The 25,304-nt window shown below is 38.2% G+C and overlaps 2 protein-coding genes across 4 annotated transcripts in view; both read left to right on the top strand.

Moving 5' to 3' along the window:
- NDUFV2 (NADH:ubiquinone oxidoreductase core subunit V2) overlaps positions 1-8,557 on the top strand; it is a 30,604-nt gene extending 22,047 nt beyond the window's left edge. The window contains exons 7-8 of the mRNA XM_058556701.1: positions 2,390-2,466; positions 8,400-8,557. Coding sequence (XP_058412684.1) covers positions 2,390-2,466; positions 8,400-8,493 — 171 coding nt within the window. The 3' untranslated portion in view covers positions 8,494-8,557. The remainder of the gene's footprint in view (positions 1-2,389; positions 2,467-8,399) is intronic.
- A 5,093-nt stretch (positions 8,558-13,650) lies between these two features.
- ANKRD12 (ankyrin repeat domain 12) overlaps positions 13,651-25,304 on the top strand; it is a 124,679-nt gene continuing 113,025 nt past the window's right edge. For 2 of the 3 annotated variants that reach the window (XM_058556702.1, XM_058556705.1), the window contains exon 1: positions 13,651-13,899. The gene's annotated coding sequence lies outside the window, so the exon portion shown is untranslated. The remainder of the gene's footprint in view (positions 13,900-25,304) is intronic. The other variant, XM_058556703.1, reaches the window with a different exon arrangement.

Here is a 25,304-nt window from a genome sequence, read left to right on the forward strand (position 1 = left end):
AATATCTTGTTAGCTCATACTTCTTAGAAATTTGTTTATGGAAATTCTTTGCGGCTTCCATTGAAGGTGGATTCTTCAGGAAGAGATTTGCTTTGTTTCTCTGTTGCTCCTGGAAATACTACTGGCCCAAAAGAAAGCCCCTCTCCTTACATCCTCGTCGCTTCCCCCAATGTGTAAGGTTCCAGACTAGCAGGGTTTTTTTTTTTCTGAAGGATCATTTTTAATTTACTCTTATATTGAGGTTATAGCTTTTTGAGGGCCCTAACTTTGTATGGTTTGGATGGTCTCTTGTGGCCTGGAGCTTGGTCCCTTGTTCCTCTAGGCTGTGAAACTCTGAAGCCAAGTTTGCTTGGTGTTCCACTTGTCTCCCTGGGTTTTCACTGGGTTTTTGGCCTCTGGGTATTTCTTTCTTGCCAGCGTATTGATGAAATTTAAAAGTTTTTGTTTGTTTGTTTTTTCCAGCATTTTTAATTGTTAAAACAGGAAGTTCAATCAGGATAGCTCGTCTGCCATAATGCCGGAAATGGAAATCTACAATTTTTTTTTTAATGAAGATGAAATTTGATTTCTTTAGCCTTTTACATTTCTGGGGTGTTTTCATTCCGTATAGTGATTTTCTTCATTTTAATGATGAATGATTCAAATTTCTTACCTTCTCTATTTCCCATACTTTAAAAAACAAGTCCTTTAAAAGTATGGCCACAGCTTTTCGTTTTCCCACATTTCTCCAGTTTACTTATAATAATGAGGATCTTGATTTAAGCAGGAATTAGACAGTCAACGCTTTGTATGAAGCATTTTAAGTCTAAATATAGTAACCTACAGATTTATCCAAAAGATGGATTCTTTCAGTTAGTAGTGGTATGGTCTTTGGAAGGGCAGTTAACTTTTATGGATCTCAGGTGACTGGTGGATAAAATGAAATAGTCACATAAACTTTGATTAGATCCTGCTTAGGAAAAAAAGAGCTATCAAACACATTTTGAGGAGGATTGGACAGATTTGAATATGGACTTGACATCTGATTTTATTAAGGAATTATTGTTAGTTAATTAGGTGTGGTAAAGGCATTGTGTTACTTGAGAAAATGATCTTTTAGGAGATATCTGCTGAAGTCTTAGGGGCAAGGTGTCAGGATGTCTGCAACTTGCTTTCACCTGGTACAGCCGAAACAAAGGCTTATGTGTACATAATGCAAATATGGCAAATTAAAAACTGTTGAATCCAGGTGGTAAAACTATGGGTATTCATGTACATTTTTCAAATTTTCATAATAAAGAGTTGGAGGGGGAATAAAATCATTAGATGAGTTTAAAGATTCCTTCTTGCTATGAGGTTCTGAGCATCTCTTGAACCCTAAGCAGTTTGAAAGCTTTTTATTTTTATAAATGTTTAATCATTCAGCAAATATTAAAGACCTTCTACGTGGCTAGGCACTGGAGATAGAGTATTGAATTGTGATTTCTCTAGCAGAGTACAGGGTCCTATAAAACATTTTCTTAGGCACTTAACAGTTTTGGAGGGGAAAGGGGGATATAATGTGGTTTAGGCATTTTCTCTTAGTTTAATCTTGCCTATTCTGTTTTAACTGTCTTTTGATTAATCCTAAGGTGCAGCTAGGCGTATGAGCACGTATGTCTATGTGTTTTAATTGCATTTGTTATTTTAAATAACAGAACCCTTTCTTGAGGTAAAAATTTTATACAGGTGCACAGTGTACAAAATATAGAGCTGCTCTGGTTGAAATGAGGATTGGAGGGTCAGGATCATTAAAATAAATGTATCGAAAATAAATTTTTTTACCTTTCCCTTCAAAATTAAGTGAATTTTCAAACACGGTGAATTTCACCTGAGAAAGAAAGAAGATATCACTAGGGTATTAGATCTTTAGGTTAGGGATAGATATTAGGCATCTACTTTTAAGCTACTATGACTGCTGGTGCTACTTACTATTTGCACTTCACTCTTTCTTCAAGGACATAGCATTTGTTGAGTATGTGCCATGGCACTGTTCTGTTTTATGTATTTTCTCATTTAATCCTCGAAAACACTCTCAAGTAGGTTTACATGTGAAGAAACAAACTTAGGGAAGCTGAGTAACTTGCCTAAGATTACTAGCTAGTAAGTGTTAGAGTGAAGACTTACATGCAGAACTGTTTCACATCAAAGCACTACTATGTATTGCCTCTTCCTCTGCAGTTCTTATTGCATCTTGCATTTAGCAGTATATACTATAAATAGGAGTTTTTCAATTGCTGCTACCTTGGTAACTAATTTGTGCGCTGAGAGAGACAGATAAACAATAAAAGTAACTGATACTAGGAATTTATACAGATGTCAATAGTAGGAAGTAATCTTAATATGATAAGACTATTTTAATTTTTTCTAGGAGGATCTGACACCTAAGGATATTGAAGAAATTATTGATGAGCTCAAGGCTGGCAAAATTCCAAAACCTGGCCCAAGGTATGCTTTTATTTCTAGATAATAAATTTTAATGGCTTAACCTAAATTAGTCTTTCGCATAAACTTAATTTTTAAAATTTTATGGGGTCAGCCTGGTGGCGCAGTGGTTAAGTGCTTGTGCTCCGCTTCGGTGGCCTGGGGTTCGCAGGTTCGGATCCCGGTGCGCACCAACGCACTCCTTGTCAAGCCATGCTGTGGTGGCGTCCCATATAAAGTAGAGGAAGATGGGTACAGATGTTCACTTAGGGCCAATCTTCCTTGGCAAAAAGAAGAGGATTGGCATTGGCTGTTAGCTCAGGGCTGATCTTCCTCACACACACAAAAAATAATAAAATAAAAAAAGTAAAATAAAAATAAAATTTTATACCCTAAGTTCACAGGAGTTGTCAGCAGCCTTGGATAGTATCTAAACGAACTTGTCATCTAAAGCAAGAATTTTTTTTCCCTCTAAAACCCTATCAGATAATCATTTGGAATCTACTTGAATATTTATAGAAAAGGGAAATTTACTACAAATAGAAATCCATTCCATTGTTTAAAAGTTCATACTGCCAGAAGACTGACGGAAAGTCTGTCTCCCTCTAATTTCCACCTGAAAATTGGACCCACCTGAAGGTCCAATTCTGCCCTTTGAACCAACACAAGATAATTTTTATACCTTTTCCAAATGATAGCTTTTCAGTTACTTGAATAGCTATCTTGTCTTCCCCATATCTTTCTTTCAGATTTAATATCCACAGTTGTCATTGTTTTTCCTTATATGACAGTTTTGGTCTCCCTCCTCTGTAGGTTTTCCAGTTGGCTAATGACTTTCTTAATGTGATACGTAAACTAATCATAGTATTTGAGATATATACAGGGCAGTGCAGAGCATTCAGATACACCATTAATTTTACTTATAGTCAGTTAGAATGCCTAGATCTGTTTCAACTTAAACACTGTTTATCCAGGTTGCTCCTATCCTGCAGTTGTGTTATACTAATTGCCTTTCTTTCAACTACGAACGTGAACTTTTGCTGCTAAACAAACTCCTGTTCAGTATCTAAGTGTTCATGTTACTCAAAATTCTCTCTTAATACTGGCAGATGTTTGCATGGTTTTATACAGTTGTATATATTTTTTTCTGCTTATGTCATGTAAAATTTTCCTTCTCTCAACATATTTGTAGGTTTTAATGGCCATATAGTATTCTAACATATTAAAAAAACTATGGCATGCTCTTTAGTCTCCTGTTGTAAAATATATTTTTCTACTCTTTGTTATAAGTAACAATTCTCTGAAGTTGAATTACTAAGTCAGGGTATGCGTGGTGCTATAGTCTCCATTCGAGAAGTACTCATTGTTCTGGCAGGCCAGTAACGCTACCTAATAAGAAAAAGAAGTCAACTCAGGATAACAAGTTTAGTAAAGGCAAGCTGGCCCCTATGTGTTTCCTTTCTAAAAAATGTGCTTCTTTTAACACTTGAATTGAATTTGCTTAAAGAGGTTTGGCATTCTCTTCGTAGTTCCTCACTTTCTTGAGCTACACTTATATTTTTAGGGGTAATACATTTCCATTGTGAAGAATGATTCTCCTTTATGGAGGCTACTGAAGTGAAACCTTTTGTTATTTAACATCACAGTATCTTTCTTAGCCACTGGCCCTTTTTCCTTATTCTTGCTTCAAATGTAGCCTCCTCTGCTCCCCTGCCCCCAAAAAGTCCATAATATTTTCCACAAACTTCAGCCTGCTTTTTTAGGACTCAGATGTTTTTAAATAAGTTTATGCTACTCTTTTATTTTGTACTTAAACCCATAACTTTCAACTTTTGGGTGCTTTGATTTAATATCTCAAGTGCAGATTTCCTTGTGAAATCCACTTGGTTTCCTTAGATGTCTTTCTGATTAGGTGTTTATAATTCTGTAGTCAAACTTTTGCTGTTTAGAACCTCCTACTTCCCTTCTTGTGAACTCTCTGATTCATCGATCACAACATTGATCCAACATTAATCTCCTGCCACACAAATAGATAGTTGTTTTGTCTACTTTATTGCATTCCCTCACCATTTATTTATTTCACAAACATTTGTGGGTGCACGCTGTGTGCCAGGCACTATCTTAGGTTGTGCATACAATTATGAACAAGGTCAAGTTGTCATATATCTTCTATGCTAGTGATGGAGATGGACTACTAATGTAATATCTGAGTAATAAATGCATTGAAGAAAAACTAAAGCAGCATTAGGGGATAGAGAATGATGGGGGGTAAATTTAGTCAGGAGAGGCCTCTCTGAGGTGGTGACATTTGAGCCATGACCTGAATGATAAGCCTAAAGGAACCATGTAAAGAACTGGAGGAACGATGTTCCAGGGAGGGGAAAGAAGATGTAGTAAGGTCCTAGAGGAAAAATAAGATGACAGTATGGTTGCAGTGAGGTGATCAAGGAGGAAAGTGGTGGAATGGGTCAGAGAGGTAGATAGGGGCTCAGAGAAGTAATTTGGGTTGTATCCTAAATATAATAAAATGCTGTTGTTGGAATGTTTTTTCAGTAGGGAATGATAAGAGTGATCTTGTTAAAATTATTGTCCTAGTTGCTGTGTGGAGAATAGTTTAAAATTTAGCGGATGTTGTGGGGTAGAAGAATTGTGAGTGATTTCTAGCTTTTTGGTCTGAGCACCTCAGTGGTTCCTTTAACTAAAATGGAGAGGATTAGGGTAGAGCAAGTTTGGGGAAAAAATGTCACTTTGTTTTGGACATGTTAAGTTTGAGATGCCTACTAAACATCCATGGTAGTTGCTGAAAGGTAGATATGAGCCTGGAATTTAGGGAGTATATTAGGGCTGGAAATATGAATTGAGGATTCATCAGTTATTACAGATGGTATTTAAAGCCATAAGTCTTGATGAGACTACTAGGGAGAGTTTCGTGTTGTTTTTAATATAGGAGATAGTATAACATCCTTGTATTTTAACATTAATAAAAAGGAGCTAAGTACCACAGTTAAGCATTTCAGCATCTAATAATAATAGAGATGTTGTTTATCAGTAATTATAAATAGTTCTTCACTGGGATTTTTTTGACACTGTCCTAGATTTGAGCCAAAGACTTTAAATTATTAGTTTCTGAACCTCTTTTTATTTCCTACTTATCACCTCTTATTTAAAAAGCAGAGATAAATCTATTTATTTTTCAATAATTGTAGAGCATCCACCAATGGTGTATGTAAAGATTGTGTTTGGACATGGTAATACTAGAATGTCTTCCCAGCATATGAAAACAATAACTTTCTCTCTCATTCCCCAAGTTAATTTCTTGGATATATAGGATAATGAGAGAGACTGCGATGATAGTAATAACCAGAATATAGTTATAGTTATTCTTTAAATTAACCAAAGCTGGCTAATTTCCTTTTTATTAGTATCTTTATAATAAAGCTCTCTGCTCACACATTTGAAAGAGGTGCTCATTGTGAGTCTTTGAGTAATGAGAGAAATTAAACTGGTTCGATAGCAACTGATTTCTAGTACCACTATCAGGTCTACCCTGGCCAAAATTAATAAAAGATTGATGTCTCTATGTGGTTCGAAACTGCTTTTTTATTATTTTTGGTAACTGATGGCTAGAAAGAAAATATTTGTGTGCTGAGATTGTTCTTATTTTCAATTAACTTAAAGTACTGAAAATAACTTCTAAACCTGCTTTCAAATTACTAATTAATAGTTTAGTATGGATTAGTGAAAACTAATTTTGAGTCCAATTTGAATTCTTCATATTTAGTTTTATAAAGATACCTTAAATTTTGCAGAATTCTATGGAGTACAGATGTACTAATATTTAAGATGTAAAAATATATAGGTAGGCTACAAAATATATATACAAAAAATATAGGTGATTGCTGATGGATAACTTGAGACAATAAAGTCACGTTTGGTTTTTTATATTAAAAGTGGGGGCAGAGGTGGATAAGCTCAGCAATAGGAAAAAAGATAAGTATTAAACTTTTATAAAGTAGCTTTTCTTTAAAAAGTACTTTTTTAAGCCATAAAAAATATATAGAAAGGCCAAGTTTTCTAGAATGCAAATGAGTTAAAATGATGAATGTACAAATAAGTGTTGGAATGACTGAAAAAAACAGGTTTACCTTTTGAATTGTGATGAAGAAGTTTGTGGGCTTTACTGGAGGATTTTACAGCCTTTATAATATTTTAATGTGCATTTTGTGAATGGTGGGGGAAGGAGAAAGTTTGTAGGCAGACATAATGGACGACTGGAATCCTTTTTTTCCCCAAAAGTATGTCATGGGACTGTAATTTCATGGAACAAACTGTAGGAAACTGGACCAGATTATTCTTAAAATCGCTTTCTTATATAAAATTCCATAATCCTGTGAAGAGCTCAGGCAGTGTACATTATTAATTCTCCCATTGATTGTTCCAGAAACTTCAGTTTTTATAATCTTCCTAAATTGGTCCTTTGTGTTGGTAAAGAGGGTAGCTGAGCTTAAACCACAAGAGGGAACCTAGTAAAGGAGAAGAAAGGTCCTCCAAAATTAGTTAATTTCATTATTTCATTGGCAAAGAGCAGCAGGTGTGCATGTGTTACTAGTTAACATAAAAAAAATTACAAAGCCAAATATTTGTTTTTTATTATTTAAAAAAATAATAATTTGCCACCTACCCTACATTAGTTTTAGGCCCTGGCAGACAGTACAAAGTGACTGCTTTTTGATCTGGTTTTCATAGTGAACCTAAATGCAAATATGTTAACTAATTTCTGGTGTTTCAGGCATTCTTCGTTATAATACACTACTTAGTCACCTGCATTACATAATGTAATAGCTTGAAAGATCTTATAAATGATTGTGTTGTGTCATTTTCCTGTTCCTTCAACAAAAAATTATTTCCTAGGGCTCTAAAAACAGACTTATAAGACTGATGACAGAATGTGAAGGACAAAGCCAGAGGGAGTAAAAAGATATAAATTGAACAAATTCTTCAGCTAAAATTTGTGGCAGGAACAAGGTAAATTAACAAAGCCAGGGAATAAGAGAGGTGAAATAGGAGTAGGTGCTGAGCTGAGCTCTAACAACAGAGGTCAGACAGGGCAGAGGTTGAGCGATTACCTGGGCAAGTATGTGGGGGTGACAAAAAGACAGACAGGTTCTTCTACCTCTGTGCTGCCTCTCTTCATAGATTCCTACATAAGGACCTGTTCTTGTTTTCTTCTCTTTGTGGCTGTGGTAGGCACCCAGATCTGGAACCTGTTTTTCAAAAATTAATACTACTAATATAGCCTTTAAAAACATAAATATGGATAGATTTTGTCTTCACTGCTTCTAAGGGACATCCTCCCAAATCTTCAGATTCCTCAAGGAGTCTAGTTTCTGTTTATTTCCAAATATAGTGTATAAGTGTATATTCCCTTTTGTTCACTGTGACAGTGAATCTCAATCTAAATAAAATTCAAAATATAAAAAGAATAAATGTAGTGCTTTAGTTTATTAAAACATGATTTTTAAAAATGTCCTATGGGGGTTGGGTTATTTCACTATAGTTCTTAGCTCTGTTCCTTGGGCAGATGCTGAATCCCCCAAGCCTTGGTTTCTGTATCTGTAAAATAAGGCCAGTATTACTTGTCTCATAGCATTGTTGTAAAGAATAAATGAGCTAATAATTATGTACACTGCTCAATAAATGGGAACTAGTATTAGTGTTATTTTTTATATTTTTCATGTTTATGGTGAGTTTTGATATGTCAGTTTTCATATTTATCTTTAGGAAGAGAAAATCTTGCAGCAGTTGAAATGTTGAGATTACATAATCCATGCTAGTTCTTGGGGGAAAAAGTTACTTAACTGGGCTATTGTGAGGTAACAATTACAATTTTTTTAAGTAAAGATTTATAAATGTTAATCATTAATAGTCAATTTAATGTTACTTGCTTTTCTTCTCAGGAGTGGACGCTTCTCTTGTGAGCCAGCTGGAGGTCTTACCTCTTTGACGGAACCACCCAAAGGACCTGGCTTTGGTGTGCAAGCAGGCCTTTAATTTATATTCAACTGTAAATATGTCACTGGAGAAATAAAATATGAATCTCCTATCTATATAAACATTTTATATTATTTGTTCATTTTGATCGATGTACATCTTGGTGATAACCCAGCAACTTGCAACTATAAGTACCATGTCAAAACTTAAGAGCACCGTTTTAAAGTCTCCTGCTACCTGTGGCTGACAGTGAAGACATGATTCCATAATCTAGTTAACAGTTACTCCAACATCACCCATTTTCAACTGCCAGTCACTTTTATCAACATTAGGTTATTGTGAGGTAAAAATTCCATCAAATTTCAAATACACTTTGCTTTCTCATCTTTAGCCATAGCCAAGTCTTAAGTTAACATGTTCTTTCTATAAACCTTATTTATGTCAGTACTCCCTTTAAACATTTTTATTTATAGCACACAATTGTTACTGTATTTCCAACTGGTTAAGTGACACCTCAAGCAGACTGTAAGTATAAGGTGGATAAGGAAGGTAGTTGTCTCTAGAAGTACTGTTTATCATTTTTAAAGAAGGAAAGTACGAAACATTTTGACGTTATACTTGGCTATTCTGACACTGCAAGTATACAAAAATTAATTGGGGGAAGAAATTGGAACTACAATCTGAGTTGGAAAGATCAGTGGCATACTCTTCAGTTGAATGCACATTACAACTTAGAAGAAACCTTTTGCGTATTATAGTCAGTTCAAGAAACTAGCTATAGTACATTAGTTTTGCAAGTTGAACAAAAAATTAATAGCATTAATGGAGGGATAAATCTAAACTAATCCAGTTGTTTCAGAATTTCTCAAAGTCACTGTTTGGCCTTGTTCTTATGACAGAATAACTATTCACTAGTAATTATGCTTAAAAACACTATTTTTAAGAATGTCTTTAAAAATTAGTTTTTGTTTTTTACCTGAGAAGGTAAACAATAACAAATTTTTCAAGTGGCACAAAAAGGTAACAATGAAACTGCCTCCCTTCTACCCTAGAGCCCTTTTGACCTTCTTCCCATAGGAACTCCTTTTATGGTTATTTTTATCCCTTTTTAAAAATTGTCTATACATTTTGACTGTCTTCTCTTTGTCAACTGTTAAGCCTTTTATTTAAAATTATGAAAAAATACAGGTGGTACTCCTTTAATGCTACTGTTGACTTTTGTAAAAATGCTTTTGACATAAAATTTTTTTTAACTAGAAGTAAAGCTAGGAGTGGGGAGGTTTCAGATACTGGGTGAAAAAAGTCATATATTAAGGATATGCACTGGTCATCAACTTTTATGTAATATTTTAGACGTAGAATATTTTAGGTTATAATTATAGGCATACTGTTATACCATTATCAAAACATATTCTGTAGGTCTTAGATCTTCCCTTACTGCAGTAGCACACATTAGGATTTTGAGTTGAGTCTTGCTTAATGTTTCTGCCAATTTTTCTTGAAAATCCTAGCAATTTTACCACAATAGCACTGGTTTTAATGATAGTTTCTTGATAGTTTCCCAGCTTTTAAAAACACCTGGTAGGTACTAAAGTTTCATTATTATAATTCAAGATGGTTCCAAAATGTATATCAACACACTGATTAAAATTTCCTTGCCAGTTTTTGGGAGCTGGAGATGACAGATGTATCCCAGCCTATTTCTCAAACCAGTAGGGAGAGGTAGTTATCATTTGTGTGTTTACCACCACTTGCTCCCTCATTTCCTCTTCTTAGTTCCTAACTCTATATTGTTTTTAATAATTTTACTTATTTATTTTTCCCCCAGAGCCCCAGTGGATAGTTGTATGTCATAGCTGCACATCCTTCTAGTTGCTGTATGTGGGACTCGGCCCCAGCATGGCCGGCGAAGCAGTGCGTCGGTGTGCGCCCGGGACCCGCGCCCGGGACCCGAACCCGGGCCGCCAGTAGTGGAGCGTGCACACTTAACCGCTAAGCCACGGGGCCGGCCCTATATTGTTTTTAAAAAGGGAGAGTATTTGGGGAGGAAATTTACTTATTGCTGTTTAATGGCAAAAATAAACCAAAAACAATTCAACTTTCATTCTCCCTATTGGCAAAGAATCTTAATACCTGTTTGTTTTTGGAGCAACTACCGAAAGTTGCTAGGGAAAGCTGCTGATTGCTTAGAATTACTTGCTGTAACTGGATGGAACCACTGCTTCAGAACATCTTACAGCACATGATAATAGTTATAAAAGTATTCACTGCAAAGACATTACATCTGTATAGACTAAGTCATGTGATAAGCTATGATCTGAGATTGTATTTTTCACTTATCACATTCACGAAATATGGCAGGATTTTTTGAATGATCTGATTTAATTTGACAATGCAGCAAATCATAATGGTAATTGATTCTAAAGGTGTGAAGAACTACATAAGCTGGAAAGAAAAATTTTGCAGAATGGCTTCTACTTCAGATATCAAATATACACATTTTTAAGTGTCTGCTAGTAACAACCTTAAATAAATGTGATAAAACTTAACTTTGGCTAAGAGTGATATTTAATGCTTGGGTTCTTGACCTCCTAGTACTATTAACAAAACATTTTACCCACTTGCTGAAAATGGATTCCAGGACTTGAGCCAACAAAAGACAGGGTTATACAATTAAAAGCCTTAGCAGCTTACTAATCAACTAGCTTGTGGATATTAGTTTTCTTCAGTCTTCTTTTGAGACCTCTATCCATAATATCTATAATAAGAATTAATTTCTTGATTTATACTTCTAGTTTCACATTGAAAAGGAAAATTAGCTCCTCCTGCCTGCATAAGTTTCATTTGGACCTTTCAAATACATTGTGGCTGATTTATAATTTGCTACATATAATTTTAATGTGAGCTTCATTAAAAAATTTTTTGCAAATTAAAGACAAATACCTTATGATCCAGCTATCCCACTATTGGATATCTAACCAATGAACCTGACATCAACAATCCAAAGAGGCTTATGCACCCCTACGTTCACTGCAGCATTATTCACTATAGCCAAGAAGTGGAAACACCCCAGATGTCCCTTGACTGATGACTGGATAAAAAAGATGTGGTATATATGTACAATGAATACTGCTCAGCCATAAAAAAGACAAAATCATCCCATTTGCAACAACATGGATGGACCTGGAGGGTATTATGTTAAGTGAAATAAGCCAGAAAGAGACAAACAGGGCATGATTTCACTCAAAAGTAGAAGATAAACGGACAGAGAACTGGTTGGTGGTTACCAGGGAGAAAGGGGTTGGGGGTGGGCGCAAGGGGGGGAAGGGATGCATGTATACGGTGACTAACAATCACATACAATAAAAATTTCACGTTATAAACTATTATGACAAAAAATTTTTGCCACTTGATTAATTCTACAATGAATTTTTCTTGTATAGGTAGTATCCTATTCAGTGTGGTCAATACAGTGCCCTGGATCACAACTGCCTTATGAGTCATGTATTCAGTGATTTTAAGTAATAAGGTTGTGCATACAGCTGTTGCCATAAATTATTTCAGCAAATTCAAGATGAGCTACCTTTCAATTTTCAAGTGAGGCACTTAACTGCTATAGAAGTAGCTATTGCCATCAATACCAATTGACCTACTCCCTATGACAGTGAGTTTAATGGGAACCAACTCCATGTCTTGAAGAGATGTCAAAGGTGGTTAAATTTTTAGTGGATTTTCTGTTTTCTTTGTATTTCATGCCATAAATATCCAAATTAAATGGAACAGTATTTCAACTCCAGCCACAAGGTGCTCTCTTACTATTCATACTGGACCTAATGTTTTATAGGTGAGAGAAATAGAGAAACTAGGAAAAGGAAAAAAAGTAAAGATTAATAAAGTTTATGCTTTATATAGTAACTTGTTGGGATTTAGCTTTCTCTGCCAAGTCTGTAATGTCACATCTGTGATCAGTGACAAATCAGTGCACTCATTAAGTCACAAATGGGTGCTGTAATTTTAGAGGCTTCTATTAACAATGAGGGAGAAGATGGTTTCCCTCCAATTAAGCAATCCCTTTGGTGGTCAAAGGCATGCACAAATTGTCGCCGATTAACCTCGATGTAAATAAAAAGCGTCCAAAAAGAAGTTAGAATAAAATGGTTTCCCTCCGATTATGTAATGCCTTTGGTGGTTAAACAAGGACATATACAAACTGTTGCAGATTAACCGCGATGTAAATAAAAAGCGTCCAGAAAAAAGCGTACCACTGCCGGTAGGTCGAGATGGCCAGTCTTCCTCACGCACTCTTCTGCAGTACCTCAGCAGTTCTCCCTGAAATGCTATCTCGGATGCGGGAAAATGCACTTAAATTTCCCTAAAAAGGTCATTCGAAGGCGTGAATCAGAGAGGGCGCACTGTGGCGTCCGTGCTGTCTCCACGGCAGGCGCGCGTTAGCGTGCTTTCGGGACGGGTACTGGGGCCCCACCCGGCGCAGGTGACCGCGGGCGCCGCCGCCCCGCGAGCTCCCCGCACGTCCGGGTCCCCAGGCTCCAGCGCAGGTGCCGCCCGACGGCGCGCAGGCGCACTGCAGCGCGGACGCGGCGCCCCCCGCCCCCACCTCTCCGACACGCCGGAGCCGGCCTTCCGCAGCCGCGAGCAGACACCTCAGCCTCGAGCCGAGGTCGCAGCATCGTTTTCCCGGGCCCGAGCAGACCAACTCGTCCACCCGCCCGTGCAAAAACAACATGTGAATACCCTATGTAGCACCTCTCTTCATCGCCGCCGCCGCCACTTCCAGAAGTTTCCAGTCACGTCCACCGCCATGGTCACCACAGAAAGTGACTGCACAGCCCCCTGACCCGGCAAAAGCAGCGGCGCCTGCGCCGCTTCCTTGCTCAGCCTTTGCTTCTCCCTCCCTTCTCGGGCCGCGGACGCGAAGGGGAGGCGCTGACACCCGGGTTCAGAGGGCCAACCACGTATGGAGCACTTCCGGCTCCCACCCCCGCCGCCTCCACTTGGTACGTCCCGACACCCCGCCCCGCGGCTCGGGAAGCTTCCGGTAGAGCTGAAAGGGCGGCGGGCGCCGGGCGCTGGGGGCGGGGCGGTCACGCCGCCCGTCCCGTGCCGCCGAGTCACGTGCCCGCACCGCAGCCAATCGCCGGGCGGCGCAGCCTGGGAGCGAGGAGGCTGTGGTGAGAGACGGCCGAGACCGGAGATGTTTTCAAGCCCGGCCTCGGCGGCGTTCGTGGCGGTTGCAGCGGCGACGAAGACAACGACAGCGACGGCAACGCCGAGGCACTCGTTCAGGGGGTAAACCCTCCTGCGCCGGCCGTGCCCCGAGTCCGTGAGGGCGAGGGGGCGTGGCGACAGGCGAGGAGGAAGGAGGGCGCGGTTTTGAGCCCCGTCCCCGGCGCCTGGGAGGAGACCCCTCGGTTCCGCGCCGCTCGCGCCCTCCCTCCCCAGAGCAAGGTAGGGGACGCGCCCTGCCCGCCCCGCCCCGCCCGCGGGCCCGCCCGAGGCGCCGCCGGCCCGGCCGTGACAGGCGCTCGCGGCCCCGGCGCGGGTCCGCGCGCCCGCCCGCCGCCGCCGCCGCCCTTCCAGGAGTCCCGAGGAGCAGCGGCGCCGCCGGAGCTGCCAGCGGGGCGGGGCGGGGGGCGCGGGCCTCGGCGGGCCGGCCGCCGCCGCCTCCCGGAACATGGCGGGGCCGGGAGGAGCGTGTGCGTGCGAGTGTGCGCGGCCGAGAGGGCGCCGCCGGCGTGCCGCGGCCGGGCCGGCGGGCGGGGCGGGAGCAGCCCCGGGTCCGGGAGGGGTGCGGGAGGAGGGGAACTGCCGCCTGTATGGGCTCGGGGGGGAGGGAGGGCGGGCGCGCCGCGTTCTGTCTCTGCTGCCGGCCTTGTCTGTCCTGTCCCGGTGGGCAGTCGGTTCTCCCAGCGCTCCGTCGGGGCCCATTCGAATGACGTTTGTAGACCCTGGGGGCGCGTCAGGTCCTTAGATCTGGTTTTGAGGGGTAATATGGTGTGACGCATCCTCGAGGATCCCAAAGCGTTGAATAAATGGTTGTACAAAGAGGTTACGGAAGCCTAGCTGACAGCTGTTTTAATAATAACAGTAAGAAACAGTTTAGGATGGGAAGTTAACATTGTTGCGCCAGTTGAAATCGTAGGAAACATTTTGAGCAGTGTAGTCATCGAGATTGTAATTTCCACTGGACACCCGCGGCTGAATCGCGAACGCGGGTGAGATGGGTTGCAGATCTAGTGATCTGTAACGCCTCGAAATTATTTCTAATCCTGACGTTGAAATGAACCTGTATTCTCAGTCATGGGTTTCCTTTTAACTTTGAAATGGCTTATGTAAATTATAAAGGAAGGCGAACTAGTAAAATAGGCATTTTAAAATAAATTGGCTGTTTATTAAAAACATATGCTCAAGTAGGCTGTTAAAAATCTTGGGCACTGATCTGTTTCAGTTTCTTCAGTCATTATACAAAGGCTTTCCTGGAGATTAGCTCAGAACTGGCAGAACATATGCTCTATTGGTGCCAAGTGGCTTAAAAACAAAATGAGATAGTCTCGCACTGTGTAAGATCAAGTCTTTGTATTAACTAATCTTGTTGTTGGGAAAAGTCTTTAATTTAGGCTGAACGTAGAAGCATTTAAAGATTCGAAATGTTTCCCCAGGAGATTATAAGCAAGAGAAAGATTTTACTACTTAAAGATCTTTTATAGTTCATACAAGCTCTAAATTTTTAAGGTTTGCACATGGCTTGACTAAGGTCAAGCTTAACTATTCAGGGTATGTGTTCTATTTTAGGGACAGGCAAAGTGTTCAAATATGAAGTAAAACCTAAGTATTAAGTGATAGTCATGGAAAGAAAAGAGTAAAAAGTAGGGTGCTTTTAATGTTCTTTATCGTTATGGTTTCCATAGTTGTTGTTAGAATGGTTTTATGAATAAGCAGAGCTGGGAAAGTGGAGATCTCTGGGTGTGTATTCCGTGAAGAGTATTTGAGGAAGAGTAGAGAAAACAAAAATATTCAGATGAGGAAAGAACTTAGTAGGTGAAAATATGTTGTGCGGTCTCTGGTTTTAGTTCTTTAATGTTAGGAAGGGGAAAAAAGCTTGAATTCCACTGGTTCGGAGAGGAGTACCGAACCAGTGGAATGAATTTAAAAGGAAGATATTTTTATCAAAATGCTCCTGTGTGACTTTTTTAAATAGAAGTTGTTGAAAAACGTGACTGATATTCTTCTGATATAGATTGGAGAAATGATAGTCAGTAGAGATATTTGGAAAACAGTTTGTTGGAAAAGAGGTTTTTATTCTAAAGAACAAGAAGAATAGTAAAAATATTCAATTTCTTAGTAGTAGTTGACTAGTAGTTAAGTTTTCTTTAAACCATTCTTATGCTTTAAGAGCGTTATTTCAGTCTAAAAAGAGAATGATTAGTGAGATTAATCAGTTCCATCATAGTCCATAAGAGGTTTGGACTGCTTTCTATATATAAACTTGATGGTACTGAAACAACATCTGTGAGATAGACATGAAGAATTTGTCCAGTAATCCAGTAATTGCAATAGGTTGCTTAAGAGCTACTGACACTACTCTCTGACTTGGAACTTGTTGCTAAAACTAATGTCAACGTGTATTTGTAAAATGCCTGTACTCTGTAGTAAAGGGCACAGTCTTGGAGATTTATCCTTAGAACTGGAAGGGACTTCAAAATTTCTAATCCCTTTCCCTCATTTTACAGATGAAAATATAAAGGCCTGGTAAGGTGAAATGGGTTACTGAAGTCAACAGAGCTAGTTAAAACAGTCTGGTTTGGGCCTAGAGATTTCTGTGAGGATACTAACTTGCCTCTTTCTTTAAGAAGTAGCTTTATGGAGTAGTGGAAAGAACATTGAAGTATAAGTGAGAAGGCCTAGGTTTAAATTATTGATTTGTCACTTCCTAACTGTGGTTTTTGACAAATCACATTAACTTTCAGAACATTGCCTACTTAATCTACAAAGAACAATTTTCCTACATAATTTACAGGGTTGTTGAATGGAACAAATGTGATTAAATATGGAAAGCACATTGAATACTGTAAACTTTTATACGTATAAAAAGTGGTAATATTATTTTTAAAATACAGTTCTTACTGTGTAACAAGGTGTCTAGATCCCTAGATTTTTGCTTAGCCTTAGCTTTATTGTTTACAGCACCTGCTGTTTTACGGATTATAACTCCCCGTAGATACATTTTCTGAGCCCCACTTAGTTCTAATCTTAGTAAAGCCTCTTACGAACATTTTAAATATTGCAGTTGTTAGAGCCAGACTTCCTCTGGAGAATATGAAGTTTCTTCATATAACATTTGAAAACATTCTCATATACACTCATGCATGCATAATTTGTTTCTTTAACAGATAGTGGCTTTTTAAAAGTAATAGTGAAAGTATACTAGTTGCAATGTTAATTTGTCTGTTGCTAGTTTTCAGAAATGGCAATAACAGGAGATAATTTCCTTTATAAACTCAGCTTTGAATAGTTCATATTAAGGTTATCTTGTAGATTTGAAATACATAGAAATGTTAAGACAGAGTTTTTGTTTGTTGGCTTTTGCTGTTAAGTTTGAAGACCTTTTCTTCTAGTGCTTTGAATTGGTAATACTGGAAACCAGTATATCAGTATTGTAGTATTATGTAGATTATTTGTAACCTTGAAGCTAAAGGTTGTGATAAACATTTGTTGAGCAGTTAGAATATGCATGTATCTATGTTCAAAGTTTTAAGTGAAATATTTCAGGTAATTTTCATAACAACCCTGTAAAACAGATACTATTCATTGTTCTAACATATGGCTGAGGAAAATGAGGCTTTGAACAGTATGTGATGTGTAAATATTCATAGACCTAAAAAAAGTGACAGACTCTGTTGTCCCCATTCTTTAACCATTTCTCAGTGCTGTGCCTCTAATTAATAAGAGTATTTATCTGATTTTGAAAAGTTTTAAGGCAGTGTTTCTTAAGTTTCAGACTTTGTGAAAAATGTTTGGGGGCCAGCTATTTTACCTTCTACTATGTTGGTCAAAAAACAAAAAGAAAAGAAAATACCTTACGAGAATCATGGAAGATAGGCTGGCAAGCCTTTTTATGAGATGCTGATATAGTTGTTGTTGTTTTTTTTCCTGTTAGTTGTCAGAAGCAAATTATTCTCACCAGTTTACAGAAGGACTACAGTTGTTAACACGAGGCTATTCTAACAAACTCCACCTTGATGTTGATGTCATTGTTCTAAAGAAACATACTTTAATCAGAATGAATGAATAAAAAAAGATAACTAACCAAACTCATTTAGGACTTGTTTTTATAAAGGAATAGTTCCAGCAATAGTGAATTTGAGTTTGTCCAAGTTAGAAAATAGCATCCAAGACTAGGTTTTCTCATTAGTGAGACCCTCCAAAATTCTAAGAAATTCAAATTCAAACTTAAATTCTTAGAAAATTAAGTTTAAACACAGAAATGCTTCCAAATTGAGATGAATAGAAGAGGTAAATTATGAAACTGCAAGTTATAGGGTGGAAGTCATTTCTTTTTCTTTGGTGTTAAAAAATTGTGTCTTTTTTGGCCAATCTTTTAACATTTGTTTATTGCCCTAAAATTGTTTCAAAATATGTAGTTTACTTCTCTGATTATCAGTTTGTATTTGGGTCATAACTAAAGGAAAAATCACAAATATTAGTGATAAATATATTTTTAAACTACCTTATCGCTTGAAAGAGTTGTTAGAGAGCCTTAGAGCGTCTCAGATTTCAGATTGTTCTTCCCTCCTACATAGGAGTTTTGTCCACATTCTGACTTCTAATAGAGAACCAAAACCATGCATGTGTGGCTCTCTCTTCTTAGAAATAGCTATATTGACTCAGGATAAACGATAATAGTATGTTAAAAATTAGGGTGCTTTGTAGTTGGTAAAGTACTTTTTGCATCCGATCTCTTGAATTTCACAACTGCTCTGAGTTCGGCAAAATGTTGGCTAATTGGATGATATTGAACCGTGGATAGGATCCGGGTTAAAATTCTCTAGAGTAATGCTAGACTCCTTTGAAATTCGCTTATGAAAGAGAAGCGTTAGCAAACCTAAAGGAAGAGGAAAGAAACACACGTACTCTTATTCTCTTCCATCAAAACCACATTGTACACAGCTTTCTTTCTGTGTTCTACCACTTCTGAAACTTAAACAAGCAGGGTAGAATTAAATACTAAAAAAATTCTTTATACCACTTTACTACTCAGTGGTGATGATTAACGATGTTTTACAGAATGTAAATTTTACTGAATGTTTCCTATGTTTTGTGCATAGTTTGCACAAAAATATTACAACTAGGAAAAGAGCCTTGGCTTGCATTCTAGTGTTCTATACTAACGTCTTGCAACCTCTGAGTTGAAGTCAGTCCTTTTTACCAGTTTAATTTTGACTGTTGGAAAGTTACTTGGTGATCAAGAAGTTCTATTGAGCTTCTGTGCTCCAGGTACTGTTAGATATGTGTTATTTCTATATATGATGAGAGTAGACATTTTACATATCTAGTTATGAAAATACTTCAAAATGTTCTCTCTGGAGTATCTCCAACTCTAGATAATTTTACTGAAGAACTAACTTGAAATTTATGTTATTTAAATGTAATTCTATTACTTTGAGAAATTTTTTCTTAGCGTCAACCCAGTTCATTCATAGATTTATAGTTGAGATGATCACCTGTTAGTGATTATTCAACCTTCAGAATTTACCCTGTCTTTTAGGACTCATAAAAACATCGCTAGAATGAAGATGAGTGCTCTCTTTAAGCTGAAGTTGAACAGGACAAAAAATACCTCTTTTTCAAGTTTCTATTTGTCCTCACGTTATTGAAAGTAAACAGGAATGTTTGACAGCAGATTGGCTTACTCATTCTTCCTTTCCTTTGTCCTTTTCCCCCTTCGAGGTTCTTCCTTCCCCTTCAGGCGCTAGCGTTCTCTTGCTTTGCAAACACCCAGTGAAAATAAATCCATACCTATCTGTTGTTGGTTAACAATTTAAATTTGTTTTATGAAATTTAAAGTGTATTACCACTTTAATTTTACATTTTAAGGCTTTTATCTTTAATTGTGGTATGAATTTGATTTTAGCTTTGATTTGATTTAGGAATTTGGATCATTAGCTAGAACATGGGGAAATAGTCATTTGCATTTTCTCTTCTGTGAATTGACACTTCATATCCTTTGACCATTTTTCTCTCTTCTTTGTTCCTGCTTATTCAAAACTTCTAGGAGTGGCAATCAAAAATTTAAACAATTTTTAAAACATTTTTATCAGGGTTTTTAAATTACAAAATTAATATATGCCTAATATTAAAAACTATATAATAAAAGGGGTAGCAATTCTTCAGCCTCCCCTTATGGATATTCTTTGTATGTTAGAGATTATTAATCTTCTATGTATTCTACGTTATAAATATTTTTCTTAATCTATCATTTATCTTTTGAATCAAAACTTGTATTTTACAGCACCACTGCCCCTTGGCAAGCCCCAGAAGAAACTGGCTCTCTCCAAACTAGTACCTTATTGAGGTGATAACTCTTTAGGCTCGTTTATTGTGCCTTCACATCCCTAGTCCAAGAATTTCTCCTGCCTATGGCTTTTGTAAACTCAGATGGTAGGGAAGAAGTAGCAGAAAATATGAGAATCTTTTGAGCATAGGGGAAAACATGGAGTCTCACATTTGAGTGAGAGTCATTGTAAAGTGCTCATTGACTGGTAGAGGCATAATTACAAATGTTCTATGATTAATAATAGGCTTGCCACATAACTTTTCATTCACTCCTTACAATGACCTTGTCAGGTTTATCTTATTCCCATTTTACAGATGAGATTCAATTTAAATCAGTGACCATATTGCTTCCTTACAAAACTACACCTTCAGAAAAGTTGATGATGATATTAAGAGAAAAAAGCAAGATAAAATGATAGATAAATTGTGAGCCCTTTGGGGAAAATAATTAAGATGGATTATGGATGTTTACAAGGAGTGAAAAGTCTTGAATGACCCGGTCTGACAACATGATGGGTTATCTCTGAATATTGAATTTGAAAGTAATTGGAATTTTTATCTTTTTGCTTGTGAATTTTCGAGTTTTACCACAGTGAACAAGTATTATGGATATAATACGGAAGGTTTTAAACACGGCATGGTTAGTTAAGAAATTTTAAATAGGGGCCGGCCCCGTGGCTTAGCGGTTAAGTGCTCGAGCTCCGCTACTGGCGGCCCGGGTTCGGATCCCGGGTGCGCACTGACGCACCACTTCTCTGGCCATGCTGAGGCCGCATCCCACATAGAGGAACTAGAAGGCTGTGCAACTATGACATACAACTATCTACTGGAGCTTTGGGGGGGAAAAAAAAAAAGGAGGAGGATTAGCAATAGATGTTAGCTCAGGGCTGATCTTCCTTGCAAAAATAAATAAATAAATAAATTTTAAATAAATGTTTCTGTGAACAGCACTGTGTTTGGCATTGTTGAGGCAGGCATTTGGGAAAATATAAGTGAAGAAAATATTATAGTCTGTGTCTTTTTAAGGGTTTACACTCAATGAAGACAACATAGACACATGAAAATAGGACAATATTCTTTAATCATCCAAATTGCTTTTTAGTTGGTGTAGAAAGGAATACGTAAGCCCTGCAAGGACGTGGATCATGTGTGTCTTGTTCACTGTTGTACTCCCAAATTCCATCAATCTGTAAAGGGTCAGCATGTATTTATTGAATAACAGAGAATCTCTCCAATGCCACTGTCAGGAGAGAGAGGGGTCTGAGTGGCATAAGAGGATGAATTGGGCCTAAAGGAGAAAAGATTAGTAGCAGCTGAAAAGGCCATGATTAGTGGGATGAGGGGCTTAATAAAAATGAATTTCCAATGTGAGGAACGATGTGATACAGATTTTTTTAGAAAATAATTCTACACGTTGTGTGGAATTCAAATAGGAGACAAGGAGATCATTGAAAAGGTTCTTAGGTTTTCAGCTTTTTAGATCCCCTATGGAGCTTAAAACCTAGCTGCACGAGTTAATGACTTACAACAAGGATCCATAATTAGGCAGAGGTTCTGTAAACATTTTGAAGTTATATTACAAATTCTTTAGTAAATATGTGTCAAGGGAAAGACCTGTGGCTTTCAGGCCCTGAAATAGGTCTGTACAAAAAAGACTAGGAATCACTGACTTGGAAATTTAAGTCAATTTTTGATGTAGAACTACAGTCCTCCCTTGGTGTCCGTGGGGGATTGGTTCCAGGAACCCCCACGGATACCAAAATCCACGGAGTGCTCAAGTCTCTCACATAAGATGAGAGAACTTGTGTTTTTAGGCATTCTTGTTTTATAGTGTATTTCCTTTAATAGATAAAGCTGTTTAATATTGGTACTATCAGTGGGTAAAACTTTTAAAAACTTTAACCACACAAATGAACTGGAAAAAAATTTTATATATCAGGAAATGTTTTGTTTTAAAAATAAAACCAGGGGGCTGGCCCGGTGGCGCAGGCGGTTAAGTGCATGCGCTCTGCTGCGGCAGCCCGGGGTTCGCCAGTTTGGATCTCGGGCACGCACTGACGCACCGCTTGGCAAGCCATGCTGTGGCGGTGTCCCATATAAAGTAGAGGAAGATGGGCACGAATGTTAGCCCAGGGCCAGTCTTCCTCAGCAAAAAGAGGGGGATTGGCAGATGTTAGCTCAGGGCTGGTCTTCCTCACAATCAATCAATCAATAAAACCAGATAACACAATATTCTTTCCCATTGGGGTTGGAGTTTTCACAGTACCACCCTTTTCTTGTTACTTTCTTACAGCTATTAAAAAACAGTGAATTTACTCTGCTCTTGTCCCTCATTATCATATTTCTCCTTATCGTTCTTATCAGCATACTTTGGCAGGGAAACAGTTTATAACTCTAAATTGCTTTGGCCAAAAGAGCGACCAATAATATGTACTCCTACTCTAAGCCAGTTAGAGCGTGTTTTTTTTTTTTTTTTTTTTTTTAATGCCTTGAAATGTGTGGTTCTCCTGAATTCTTGTGTGTAGTATAGTAGGTTTATGTTGGAAAGTGAGCTAGGTATAGAAGAAGTGAGGTGGCAAATCAGGACTGAAATAAAGCCCAAACAGTTCAACCCTTATGTGAAGTCACATGGAAGCTACAGTTTTGGCGATACCTGAAGCAGCGTTATAACCCACAATATTTTTGGGTCAGGGTGGGAATGGTATGGTATGTGGATTAGAAATAACTTAATGCTTCTGTTAGTGGTGCTCTCTCGGAAGGTACTGATTTTAGCTACCTGTAACTACATAAAGAGTTTGGCTGTAGATACGGGGCCGGCCCGGTGGCACAAACAGTTAAGCGCGTGCACTCCCCTGCAGCGGCCCGGGGTTCGCCGGTTCGGATCTTGGGCGCACACTGACGCACCGCTTGGCAAGCCATGCTGTGGCAGCCTCCCATATAAAGTGGAGGAAGATGGGCACGGATGTTAGCCCAGGGCCAGTCTTCCTCAGGGGGTAAAAAAAAAGAGGATTGGCAGATGTTAGCACAGGGCTGATCTTCCTCACAAAAAAACAAAACAGAAAAAAAAGAGTTTGGGCATAGATCAAGATGATTTTCAGGATCACAGGCTTATATTGCTGAAGCAGTGATTATGGTAAACTATTCTGGTATTTTTATGCTGTGACCTTTACCCCAAATCTCTTATATTTTTATATGTGCCACTGTTAAAACTACACCTAAGTATCTAAGCAATTAAAAGTCCTTTCCTTTCATTTAAGGCTAAAGTATGTGCCTATCAATTTTAAAGAAAGCAGTAAAAATGAATTTGTGAGTAGTACTTTGGCACTGGACTAATGATATGTTGCAAAGATTGGCTGTTTGTCTTTTGAGGGGCAGGAGAAGGGGGCAAAGTTAAAATACCAAAAAAAATTTTTTTTATTTTGAAGCATTTAGATAACTTAAAAGGTACAGAAAATAACGTAATGCACACCTGGGTACCTATCACCAGCTTAAGAATTAAACATTACAAATTCAATTAAAGCTCCCTATATACGGTTCCTTGATTCATTTCTTCACTTGCCCAGGGGAGTTCATCTCCCTCTTTGCACGAACGTTTCTGATTAGTGGCCTTTCCCTTTCTCTAGACCTATGTAAATTTGTTTCCTTCTTCAAAGTTCACCTCAATGAACTTTTCCATTTTAACTCTGTTACATATTGTATCTAACAGTAAGAGCGGTCTAACTAGGGGAGTTGAAAATAAATTGTATACATGAGTAGAAATCTACCTTAAAATCTAGGCAAAGGAAAGTTAGACTTCAACGCTGCACTCTGTGCGGAACAGAATTGATAAAGTAGATGTGAGAGTAACCTAACGAAAATAATCATTTTGGGAAGATTAGTCTGGTAGCAGCAGTGTGGAGCAGCAATGGGTCTGAAAGGAAGTGGTGAGTTGCTAACTCATTTTGACTGACTTTTTCCCTCCTTAATTACTCTATGTTAGCAAGATTTTACTTGGCCTCCAAACACTTGTCCATTTTGCAAGAAGAGAAAGGAGCTGGTGGCAAAATGCTTAATTACAGGTGTGTCTAGTTTTCAGGATTTGGGAGATTTCTCCTGACCCCTTTTAGAATCTGTTGACAGCGAAGTGAATATGTAGTGGCTATTAGATTTCTGCTTTCAGCATTGGTAATTTTTTCAGTTTCCAGTGCCAGAGATGCAAGCTGCCTGACCATTTTCTCTGAGCTGTTGCAGCCCTCTACTGGTCTATGGAAGTTGCACAATTTAGAACCCTGTAGAGCTAAAAAGAGGTCGGTAAACTCAGCAACTCATCTTTAGAGTCTTAGAACCTTAGAAGTCATTTATGCCAACTTTCTCAATTGCAGATAAGTATTTCATATTTCCACCTTAATATATATAGAGATACATTAGATACCCAGGGCAAATAGATAATTGTAAACACAACTGCCTGCATTACTTTCTTTAAAAACTCTACATGCATATGGTCCTTTATGGTCCAATGTTTGACAATGTCAAAAAATCTTTTTACCACTAATTTATTTTGTAATTGCTATCTAATAGAGAATTTTATTTTTTAAAAATTTGACGTATTGTTTAGTTATTACTATTAGAAGATAAATTGTTATTAGAAGATAAATACAACGGATAAATGCTAATTGCTTCTTTTAAATTATTTTCAAATCATTTTTACTTCTTGTTGCTGGAGCCAGAAACTTGGGTGTCATTCTAGCCTCATTGCTCTTGTTTACTGTTCCTCCCCACCTCACAGTCTGGTCGTTATACTTTAAGTGGTCTCCTTGTCTCTCATCTAATTCCTCTTTAGTCTGTCTTCCAAAGTTTCACCAACAGCACCTTTCTGAACATACTACTCGAATTACGTCACTACCTTTTAAAAAGCCTAAGTTGCTTTTTGTTATAATAAAGATCAAACAACACGTTGACAAGGTGCTTCATGATGTGATCCCTTCCTACTTTCTTTAGCCCCGTTTTCTGCCCCACTGTGCCTTGATTTTTGCTATCCCTTCAGTGTGGCCTGCTTTTTTGTATGGGTGCTTGTGTGTCCACACCTGTGCACATGCTTATCCTTCTCCCTCTGCAGCCCCCTCCGTATCTACCTGCCCCATAGTCATCCTTAAGACTCTATTTTAGTGTTACCTCTCCTTGAAATCCTCCATCCATACCCTTATATACATGCACCAAGTTGCGTGATCCCTTTGTGCTGGTACTGTCATATTTGTAGAGCATTTATTATTACCTATGGTAGTTAATTTGTCTTTGGCGCCTTAAAAACTGTAAATTCCCTC

This window comes from Diceros bicornis, chromosome 16 (genome assembly GCF_020826845.1).
Source record: "Diceros bicornis minor isolate mBicDic1 chromosome 16, mDicBic1.mat.cur, whole genome shotgun sequence".
NCBI classification, from domain to species: domain Eukaryota; kingdom Metazoa; phylum Chordata; class Mammalia; order Perissodactyla; family Rhinocerotidae; genus Diceros; species Diceros bicornis.